At 37.7% G+C, this 12094-nt stretch overlaps 1 protein-coding gene across 2 annotated transcripts in view; it reads right to left on the bottom strand.

The window, feature by feature from the left end:
- Window positions 1-288: 288 nt before the first annotated feature.
- LOC143200585 (dual oxidase 2) overlaps window positions 289-12094 on the bottom strand; it is a 51201-nt gene continuing 39395 nt past the window's right edge. For both annotated transcript variants that reach the window (XM_076411053.1, XM_076411054.1), the window contains 3 exons: window positions 4825-5216; window positions 567-851; window positions 289-509 (listed from right to left, as the gene is read on the bottom strand). In XM_076411053.1, the coding sequence (XP_076267168.1) occupies window positions 387-509; window positions 567-851; window positions 4825-5216 (800 nt within the window). In that variant the 3' untranslated portion in view covers window positions 289-386. The remainder of the gene's footprint in view (window positions 510-566; window positions 852-4824; window positions 5217-12094) is intronic.

The raw sequence follows: 12094 nt of genomic DNA, 5'->3' as shown, positions 1-12094 counted from the left end.
GACCAAGCAAGATAAACTATTTGAATTTGTGTATTTCGATAAAACTTGAATATTTCAAAATGGTTCGTTGTGACACTCTTGGAAATACAGTAACAAAAAAAATGTAAAGACTACAAAAATTGATGGAAAAAGGTAAAAGTTACAATAGCATTCTATCATTGATTGTTGTTTTTTTTTCTAATTTTTTTTGTATATATAATTATACACCGTGCAGCTTCATCTTATGAATTATATCCTAATGTATGCTTTTATCGAAATTGCACTTTCTAGCATAATCCAAACAATAATGGGAGACTAAACAATTTATTTAAACACTAAAAATATTGCCATATATTTCACATTATAATAGATACAATATTGCGTGAATACTGTAAAACATAAATTTACTAAACGATATATGGATGATGTTGAAACTTTCTGTTGCTGCATTCATTTATTTTAGTACAAGCCTGGCTTACAGAATTCACGAGGTTACTAGATCCAGAACTGAAAACTCCAAATAATCTTGACTGTAAAATAGAACGATAATGAGCGGGATGCTTTCAATTTTAAATTAATCTACTTACACTTGAATGAACTGAGCTCACGGTTTGAAAAATTTCAGGGAAGAATGGTTGACTGTAGTGAGTTAAGGCCCTTAGATTCATAAATAGGGATTTGCCGAATATTCTCCGATAATATTTTTCGAATATGAACGACAGTATAGTTCTCAAATCGAATTTTTCATAAAGTTCTGTTATGAATATGTGACAGCTGAATAATCCGTTCGGATCATTGTGTTCTGTCTCATGGATCAAATCGACCAACCATTCAAACTGTTTATGGGTGTCGGACGACCAGATGAGGTAAACCTAAAATATAATTTTAGTTTGGCTAATAATAATTGAATTTTGTTAAAACGAATAACCTAAAATCGACAAAATATAAGTATGTTGTCAGTCGTGATAATTTTGGTAGCAGAAAATTTTATTTTGACCTTGTGTTCTTGAAATTAAATATATTTTTAAATAGGTTTTTATAGCTTGTTAAAATCATGACTGATATAATATAATGAGATTGTTAGTTTTATGACTTAATTCTTTGTAATGCTTAAAGTCGCATTTAAAATTAAAAATATTTATGGTTACGAAAAATCAAAGATTTCAGAACTCCAAACGAGAAGTCTACATAAAAACATAAAGTAACAAAAAAAAAACACCTATAGTACGCAAGGCACAAAGTTATATGTACTTAGAAAATATAAATGTAATAAAAAATAAAAATATTGTTGGCTGCTTCATTATTTTCTTAATGTCTTTCTGTGCTTCTTTATACTGTTGTAGTAAATCCTCTAGACCATTATTAAACTCCATACTTCATTCCAGTGAAGGATCCAGGTCTAAAACCAACCTGCAGTTAATGAGCGGATAATAAAGTTAAAGACGTAGTTGATTTCCAGCTAATTCTTGAGGAGTATAATATTGCTAATTTCATTCATTATTTTTGTTGCTTTTCAAAATTTGAAGGAGTTCCTCTTCTGTGAGTTCATTGTCTTCAAACCCATCTCCAATTATTTGATGCCTAATTTGATCTTGTAATATCTTAGTCGCATCGGCTTCTTTGTCCAGCAATGCTGATATATTGATAATAACAAGTTTTTCCAGCATGCATTTATAGTTGATGGTCTTAAGTCACTCACTGAATCTTTAATAATGGTTATGCAATGAGCATATTAAACTGTTTTTTAACTTTCGGTAACAGTTTCGGTAAAGTTGTGTCGGGAGGTAAAAATTGTATTTTCATATTGGATGTCCGGGCTCCTTGTCAATAAGCAGAAGTATCTTAAATGGTAGTGACTTTGAGGCCAAATACTGTTTAACACTTGGTCGAAACATTTAGTAAATCAATCTTTAAATAGCGTCATCGTAATCCAAGCATTAGGATTAGCTTTCTAAAAACACATGCCGACAGTCCTTATTTTTATTTTTCCACTGCCGTGGATTTAATGATTTGTAAACAAACGCAAACACATCATAAAATCACCTGAAGCGTTACAACAAAACAAGAGAGATCACTGGGCTTTTGTTAGCTTAAATTTGAAAAACGGAACCACGAATAAGTGAAACCTCGGTTGGCGAGACCGCGTGTAACGAGAGATTACTGTAACTTTTAATAGGTCAATTGAAAAGCCCCCGGTCTGACACATGTTTTTTAGTTAGCCCTGGCCATCAAATGTTGCGTGTATAAATTTGACAGCTCTCGGATTATTATTTTGTAAATTATAGCAATTTATATGAAGCAACTTTTGTTATTGTGAAAAAAAATGGATGAAAGGGAATTTCGCGTGTTGATAAAATATTGCTTTTTGAAGGGAAAAAATACAGTTGAAGCAAAAATTTGGCTTGATGTCGAGTTTCCGGATACTGCCCCAGAAATCAAGTATCAAGGATTGGTATGCTAAGTTTAGATCGTGGTGAAATGAGCACCGAAGAAGGTGAACGCAGTGGCCGCCTAAAAGAGATTGTTACAGACAAAAACTTTAAAAAATACACAAAATTATTTTGAATGACCGTAAATTGAAATTGACTGGAATAGCAGACACTCTAAAGATATCAACTGAACGTGTACATCATATCATTCACGAATATTTGGGTATGAGAAAGCTTTCTGTAAAGTGAGTGCAGCGCAAGCTCACTTTTTGTCAAAAACAACGACGAGATGAAGATGATTGTGTAGTATTTAAAGATGATCAAGCATAATAAACCCGAGTTTTTGCATCGATATGTGACAATGGATGAAAGATGGCTCCATCATTTCACTAAAAAGTCCAATTGACAGTCATCCGAGTAGACTGCATACGATGAACCCGCTCCAAAGCGTGGGAAGACGCAACAGTCGGCTGGCAAATCGACGAAAATCTGCCGCATTTGAAGAAAAAGAAAATGCTGCTTCACCAAGATTCACCACTGCTCCGTGTCACAAGTCAGTGAAAACGATAGCAAGAATCCATGGTTGGGGTATCGAATTGCTTCATCATCCACTGTATTCTTCAGATCTGGCCTCCAGCGTTTATTTCCTGTTCTCAGATCTCAAAAGAATGCTCGCTGGGAAGAAATTTTCGTCGAATGAAGGGGTGATCGCAGAAACTGAGGCCTATTTTGAAGCAAAGGACAAATCGTACTACAAAAATAGTATCAAAAAGTGGGAGGGTCGCTATAATCGCTGTATCACCCTTATAACCACTGGGTAAAGACCTAAATTCAACACAAAAGTAGCAACAGTTTGTAGCTCAACCAAGATTCACCCAAGTACATATTTCAGATTAGTTTAAAGGTTAAATATTTGAAAAGTTATGTCGTATACAACCTAGATAAATATATGAGCACCTTAATGATGATTTGATATTGATTATTCTATAACAAGATATAAACTTTTTCTGAAAATATTATTGTAGGTATTCAGCAAACTTCTTGAAATAAGATCTATTAATCGTTAACATTAAAAATGTGTATCGAAATAAATTCCTATACTTAAAGGAATTATTTGTTACTACAAATATCATAAATACTCTATGGGTCTGAGCTGTACTTTTAATTTTGCATAAGTAAAAACGCACAATAATCTTTCATCCTATGTGCTATAATAGCATTTTTTGAAATCACCATATCTAAGCTACAATACTTTCTTATTTTTAATTTATCTGTTAGAAAGAGCACAAATTATGAGGCCAATAACAAATTTGTTTTAAAGGGTTTACAACAGATGGTGTTACGTTGTTAATCGCATCGTATGCAACTTCATGTTGAAGCCTCATCTTATGCTTTTTGGTATGTGTCATTTTGCCGAAATTATTTTCGGTGCGTTGAAAAAATTTAAATATGTGTCGAGTAAATCGCATTTGCGGAAAGTTTAACTCTTTTAGTTCAATTTGAAGAAAAATGCGGCTGAAGGTCAACGAAAGCAGTGTGAAGTTTATGGCAACTATGCTACATCGATTTAAACACACAACACATTTTGACACTGAAAGCATAGACCTCTGGAGAACTAAGACAATTTTTAGACAATAATTTGAAGGCATTACTAGATGAAACCATCAATAGGAATTGCTATCGACTACAATTGATGCGTTTGAGTTAAAGTTTGTGAGAAGAATGGCCGAAATACGAGCAAAGACACCACAAAGTTATTCTTCAGCTTGATAGCGCTCCACCACATGTTGTAAATCCTACAAAAAAAACATACTTGGAAATACTAAAATGGGTAGTGCTACTCCAACTGCCCTATTCCTAGTTCCTTTTGATTATTATTTGTTCCGACATATGAGCCGTGATCTCCCTCTGCAGCATTTTACTAGTTATGAAGATACTAAAAATGGGTCTATTCTTTGATAGACTCAAAAGACATATTGATCATTCAAGATGAATTCCATAAAAAGATGGTAAAAAGTAGTGGCTATCGATGGACAATAAATACTTTGAGTAGAATATATTGTACCGATTTTTCACGATAAGGTTTCAAATTAAAAATATGCTTTAAAACTATTTTATAAGACTAATACTTCAAACCAGCATTTAGTAAATGGCGATGTACCATTAAGAGATTACTAAGCTTTTCTTGATAATAATGAATAGGAATATAGAATTTAAATAATCGAGGTATAAAGATCAAGTGTGTTCTTAACACTTCATAAGCAGTATTATCGATTAATAAGTAGAGTTTGTAATTTCGAACTGAAAATAACATTAATATATTGAATCAAATAAGACAGACTTTTTGCCTCTTGTTAATTTTTCTTTCAACAAAAATATTTGCATTTACTTCTGATTATTAATTTAACATTATTACCTTTCTGCAACATATTTGTGCCTTAATTTTAAGACAGTTATTTATATCCTTAAGAACTGATGCAAATCGGGATATTCCGGTAGCATCGCCAATGAAGATCGCAACTTCATATCGTTCCCAATGTTCGATCCCGGTGCCAAGAGGTCCTTCCAAGCAAACGCGAATTGGTAACATCTTGTGTCTCTTTTCATTGCCATCAAAGAGCGAAAACATTTTATGCGACCAGCGATCAATGACGGGAATATAAATTCGTAAATCGGATTCACATGGAGCTGATGATAACCAGAATTCGTGATAGTTTCTTCGGCCTAGTATTGGTATTGACAGGCGGACGGTTTGGCCGACTGTGTACTGAAAATTCTCTGGTCGCCGCATCGTTATACAAACGACATCTGAAATAATTAAAGATATTGATTAGAGATTGAGGAGTTTGCATTTTTGTTTTCAAAAGTTTTGGTTGTTTCAAAAGTTATTTTCAATTCTTTATCTGCATCTGTGAACAAAAATACTTCGAAAAAAACACAATTATATACAAAATGGAACAAAAAAGGAGTATTACGTTGGTGAAGCATACACTTGTCAACTTGAAAAAGCTTAACCAAAACCACACCCCTCCCAGAAGGCCTAACTGCTCTCATCAAGTCCTACCTATCAGATAGATCTTTCCAGGCCAAGATCAGGAAAACACTTCCAGTCGAGAACAAATCGATGCTGACGTACCTCAAGGTTCCCCGATGACTCCATCCTTATTTAAACTCTTTATTTTAGATCTGCCGAGAAAAGAGCACACCCACGTCGCGTTTTACGCTGACCACACTGCTTCGGCTGCCAGGTTCGAAGTTACAATTACAATTCATGAACGTTTGCAGAAGTAGCTCGATCATGCGGTCAAGTGGTTCAAATTCTGGAGGTTGCAAATCAACCCCCTGGATACCCAGGCCATCATTCTCCATAAGAAGCGTTACCCACTACGCGTCTCGCAACTTAAGATGGACATCGCAACAATTCCATTGTTGGAACGTACCGCGTACCTAGGTCTCCATTTCCACCGACGGTTCGGTTAGTATTCCCAAATCCAGAAAGCAATCCAGAAAGTTTCGGGGAAAGGAAACCTGCTATTTTCTCTGATATATCTTTCTAGTAGACTTTCCATCTCCATCAAATTCTTATTTTACAAGATGTTAATTCCGTCCGTACTCCCCTATGGATCTAAAGTCTACTTCAAGTTAGTTACACCCAACCAGGTGAAACGGCTTCAAGTTTTCCCAAATAAGCTTCTTAGGAGAATCTTAAACGATTCATGGTTTGCCGAAAATAATCAAATTCATTGGGACACTGATACTCCAGAAATCAAGCACTTCACATCTCAATCATTCCATAAATGACAACTCAGCTCAATTTCTTCTGAAAACGCGCTTGTTCGCGAGCTGGTCGACATGCTGGGAGCTTAACACCGCGTCACCGCTAACCTCCCCCTTTTCCAGGCTGAAACGATCTCATCCATCGCCGCCTAGAGTGCTCCGGGACAAGAAGAGGTTCTTGGAGCTCATTAGAATTACTAAGGCACAATCAATCGATATTATAACCCGAAACAAAAAGGAGGGCATTGTCTTATTCGTCCATTGTCTTATTTGTCCCCAAGCGACGAATAAGACAATTCTACCCTGCTCGATGAAAGGAATTACCCTTATCATTCCTTCTGTCATCCGGAGGAGAGAGCATTCCGGGTAATAATAAGAAACATCCCAGAATCACTCTGCATTGACGAGGTACATGAACTTCTCTTTGATCAAGGCTTCCATCCCAAATTTGTGCAAAGATGGAAATTAAAATTCGGGATAGAACTACCAATTGTTCAGGTACTTGTCCTTGGCAAAGAGCGACAGATCATATATATGACCAAATTCGGCGTCATCACAGTGAAGATCGAGGTCCAGAGGGGAAACGGCCAGCCAGTGCAGTGCTTCAACTGCCAGCTTTTCGGGCACTCCAGCTCGTATTGCCGAGCCCCCCCACGGTACGTCAAATGTGCCGGGCATCACGACACTAGATCCTGTACCAAAATCCGCGAAGCACCTCCAAAGTGCAGCAATTGCGGTGAAATTCATACCGCAAACTTCAGCGGTTGCAGCTGCCGTCCTGCTCCAAGAAAACCAAAAATTCCGACCGAATCCAGGCCTCCACAAGTTTCTACATGGAGTAATCAAGGTGGCAGGAAGCTAGCCCAAAAACTAGCCAGCGCCACCCAGCATGCTCCAACCCAAACACCGGACCTTAACTCCCCAACGCAGGCGTTTACTGACCTGCAAGTGATCGCCCTGGCTCACCAACTTGCTCGTCTTTTTCCAAATGTCGCCGCCTAAGCGGCAACATTTACCTGTTTCTTTAACTTTCAGCAGCCTTTTAATTCTTTGAAATGGAAATGGAGATTGGAAAAATCTCTTATACTGATGACATGGAATGCAAACAGCTTACGTGGAAAGCAAGCAGAATTGGAAGACGTCATGATATTCTATGACGTCGACATCGTTCTCATCCAGGAAACTTTCCTGAAACCTTCGCATCGTCTCTTTTTCAAACGCTTTTATGTCTACAGAAACGATAGAACTCCGAGTCGAGGCGGTGGAACTGCCATTCTCGTCAGAAAATGAGTCAAACACGAGCTCCTTCCATCGTTATCAGTAAACAACTTCGAAACAACCTCCATTAAAATCGATATCCAAGAACGTCCCTTTGTGATTACATCACTGTACAGGAAATCTTCTGCATTCAACTATACCGAATACCGATCACTCGTCGAAGGAAAATTTCCAAAAATAATAGGTGGCGATTTCAACGCCCACCACCCCACCTGGGGGTGTTCCAGAGCGAATCCCGCAGTTAACGCCATCGTAGCTCTAAGTGCAGATCTGGGCTACGGTCTTGCCTTGCCAGATGAACCCACTCATCACCCTAGTACAGTCTCTCAAGGCGCAGCAAGAATCCTTGATTTCTTTATTCTTCAAGACGTAAATCGACATTCCGAAGTCGAGGACTCGACTTGACGAACTAGACTCTGACCATCGTCCGGTACTTCTCAAATTCGGAAACTGCGCCACCACTCAAGTCTCACTAACAAGATTCAGGAAAAAGCCTTCTGGCGTGTCTCCAAATGCCTCGTCGGGAAGACGCACAATGTCATCCCCCCTGAAGTCAGCGGTTACAGGAAATTTCGCAGTCACTGACCAAGAAAAAGTCGAGCTCCTCGTAGAGACCTATGAAGCTCAAATGAAATACCTCCCACCCCCAGAGAACACTAAAGCTAAAGATAATGACACTGTTATCAACGAATCCAACTCCATCAAAAGACCAGTAACCCCAGCCTTTCTTCTCAACCATTTCCTGTCTCCAAAGTCCCTACAGACTATGATCGGCAAACTTCAAACCAAAAAATTTCCAGGTTTCGATGGAATATCGATTACCCAGGTAAAAAAAGCTCCCGCATAAGCAGCTCGCAGCACTGGCAAACATCATTAACTCCATCATGAGGCTGCAACATTTCCGGGCATCTTGGAAACACGCACATATAGCGGTTATATTCAAGAAAGGAGCAAAATCATCTCCATCTAATTACATGCCTATCAGCCTTCTCAGCGCCATTTCGAAGCTTGCCGAGAGGGCAATACTCTATGCTCTCAACTCTTTCACAAAGGAAAACAACATCATTACTGATGAGCAATTCGGCTTTCGCGTTCACCACTCATCCGTCCATCAGGCTACCTGTCTGGCCGCACACATCCATCACGCTCTTGACCAACGTAAAAAGCTTGAAGCAGTTCTTCTGGACCTAACCAAAGGTCTGGCACGACGGATTGATCGCAAAGTGCGTGCGGTTAGGCCGCCCAGAAGACGTAATCGCTCTCATCAAGTCCTATCTCTCGGACATATCTTTCCAGGTCAAAATGAGGGAATCACTTTCTAGTCGTAAACAAATCGATGCTGGCGTACCTCAAGGTTCCCCGCTGGCCCCAGTCTTATTTAACCTCTTTATTTCAGGTTTGCCGAGAAAAGAGCACATTGACTTCGCGTTTTACGCTGACGACACTGCTTTCTTCACGGCCGCCAGGTTCTAAGTTACAATTACAAGCAACTCGATTATGCGGTCAAGTGGTTCAAATTCTGGAGGTTGCAAATCAACCCCCTGAAAACCCAGGCCATCATTTTCCATAAGAAGCGTTACTCACTGTGCGTCTCGCAACTTAAGATCGACAACGCAATAATTCCATGGCTGGATATCCTCAAGTACCTAGGCCTTCACTTCGACCGGCGGTTCGGTTGGCATTCCCAAATTCAGAAAACAATCCAAAAAGATTCGGGGATAGCAAACCTGCTATCTTCTCTGATCTGCCCTTCTAGCAAACTTCCCATGTCCATCAAATGCTTATTCTACAAGATGTTAATTCGGTCCGTACTCCTCTACGGATCTAATGTCTACTTCAAGTTTGTTACACCCAACCAGGTTAAACGGTTTCAAGTTTTATAAAATAATTTCCTCAGGAGAATATTAAACGCTCCATGGTTTGTCAGAAATAATCAAATTCATAGGGAAACTGATACTCCAGAAATCAAGCACTTCATATCTCAGTCATTCTACAAACAACAACTTAGCTCAAGTTCTTCTGAAAACGTGCTTGTTCGCGAGCTTGTCGACATGCTGGTAGCTTAGCACCGCGTCACCGCTAAGCTCCTTCCCCTTTTCCAGGCTGAAATGGCCTCATCCGTCGCTACAGTCATAACTTTTGCCCGCACACAACAGTATCTAGTTGTGTGTTAACACAGGTTCGCGAATTAATAGAATCGCCGGGCCCTCGTGCCCAATAACGGCTGCCCGATCAGCGGGAGCCATATCCCCAAATTTATTGCAGTAGCAGTAGCGATCCACAGGGGTCAACTGTGAGGCGGTTTCGGTTAAGTGTATTGGTAAGCCCAGAGGCAGTTTCACATAAACCCGGTCCAACTTGTCACTCCAGGGCAAGTCTCCGCGACCACCTGGTCACGGCATACCTATGCGTCATGCATTGCACCGCCTGGTTTTTAGGCTAGAACAAAGAAAATCTCAGAAAGAATTCAAGAATTAGAAAACAATAGACTTATGGCCTCTAAAAACACAATAGCAAATAAAGGCCTTCGAACTGCAATTTGGAATGCTAATGATGTCCAACAACTATTCCAAAAATTGTAGAAAATAGATATTTGCCTAATATCTGAGATACACTTGACAAATAATCTTTTATACATTTTTGAATATATAATTTCTATAAGACCATAGATCCAGCTAATAATGCAAGAAGAAGATGTCCAATAATAATAAAAAATAACATTTGCCACTATCAATGAACCGGTCTTAGTTCAGGAGAAAATGAAGTAAAAGAAGTAACTGTTACATCAAGTAGATACAGGTTTATATTAGCTGTAATCTATTTCACTCCAATACAATCAAAAGAAGGTAAATTTTTTGAATTGGTGGTGGTTTCTTTAAATTATAAAGATGGGGATCTAGAATGATGACAACTAAAGACAATGAGCATGTCAACTGGAAAACCAAACTATTGGCCGACTGATCCATAGAAAACTCCAGATCTGTTTATTTTTATTCTACGTTGTATTTTCTATGAGATTTCTTCTACGTGTAAATTGGGCTAGCAACAATCAACAAAAATCATTTGCTGATCACTTAAAAAAATCTTCACTCAAAACGGAAGTTTTATTGAGTATAATTTTCTAGATATAAAATGTGAAAATTCGACTTGAATTGAATCAGTTGTTCTGAAAACAGTAACCAAAGTTATATTAATCCAAAGAATTCACCAGATTGTAACTTAATAGTAGGACAATTGCTTGTAAAAACTACCAAGAAAAGAAATTATAAAACTCAAAAATTTGATTAATGCAGCATTTCGATTAAAACATGTCCCAGGCGTTTGGAAAATGGCTGAAATTATTATGATCCCAAAGCCTGGAAAATTACCAAATGGAGTAAATGTCTACAGACCTATCTCACTGCTGTCAGTAATATCTAAGATCTTGAAATATATCGACTGTCACTCAGGAAGCCAAGAGAATTGCAATGACACATGAGGATAGATTCAATTCTTTTGTCAATATCGAGGCAATATTATTATTCGATAACACCAGAAAATGGACTCAAATAATCAAATTATTTAATCTTATGTAATGTAGTGTAGGGAGGTTTATATTATAGAAAAACAGCAGTCTTTATATATAAACATAATACATTATAAACATAAACATAAACATAAACATAAACCTTAACAGAGACCTAATAACATTAACAGAGACTAAGATAGGACCGATGGGTCCTCCTAAATATATACGTAGATTGTTAGTAAGTTATTGATTATTGAAAAGATAAATTGTAGATTAGTTGGCAATGACTAGTTTATATAGTAACTATGTATTAAATAAATTATAAAAAATATTATACTAGGAAAATATATATAAATGTGATATGTGAATATGTCAAGTGCCTAGATTACATTGTAAATAATAGTCGCAACAGGCTCTAAAAAGGCCTTAAAGGCTGACGAACCAAAAGGATTAATAAATTAAAAAATCATGTATTGCGAATAAAAGTCGACGTTTGCCTTTCATAGAGTAAATACGTGTTCGGAGAGAAGTTCAGTCAAACGAAACAAAAGTGCAACATCTGTGTCACAAATGCGGCGTTAAAAAAAGTCTAACAATAACATCTTAAAGACTGGTGAAAATGTGAAAGTGCGATCGGAAAAAAAGGTCACTACAGGAGAAAATAAATGCAAAATGCCATAAAACGTTAAGGGCCAAAAAGTCAACATCTGGATCACAAATGCAGCGTAGGATAATTTGAAACGTAGGATAATAAAATAACAGTATTATTTCAACAATACGTAAAAAAATATGGAGAAGAACACTGCACAAAACACAGATAAAATGGAAATATCGACATCAGGCGTATTACATATTGTAGTTTTGAACGTAGATAATACCACTAGAACCCAGAACGAACAGGCACTCTACAAAGCGTGCATGAACGAAAAGTCGGCGCGGGAGAGTCTCGAAATTGAATTAGCCAATATGCAAAAACAAATAAATTCCCTCCAGCTACAACTAAATAAACAAAGCTCTGACGGCAAGGACAAAACAACGAAAAACCATCAAGCCAACAAAAGCAGTCCTATTGTTACATACGAAGCAGATGAAGGAGAACTGCAGAAAGAAGTAGGCTGGATAA

Source organism: Rhynchophorus ferrugineus, unplaced genomic scaffold (genome assembly GCF_030347505.1).
Source record: "Rhynchophorus ferrugineus isolate W39M unplaced genomic scaffold, kcgeb_rfMv2 rfM8, whole genome shotgun sequence".
In the NCBI taxonomy this organism is placed as follows: Eukaryota; Metazoa; Arthropoda; class Insecta; order Coleoptera; family Curculionidae; genus Rhynchophorus; species Rhynchophorus ferrugineus.
This window is presented reverse-complemented; position numbering and strand designations above follow the sequence as displayed.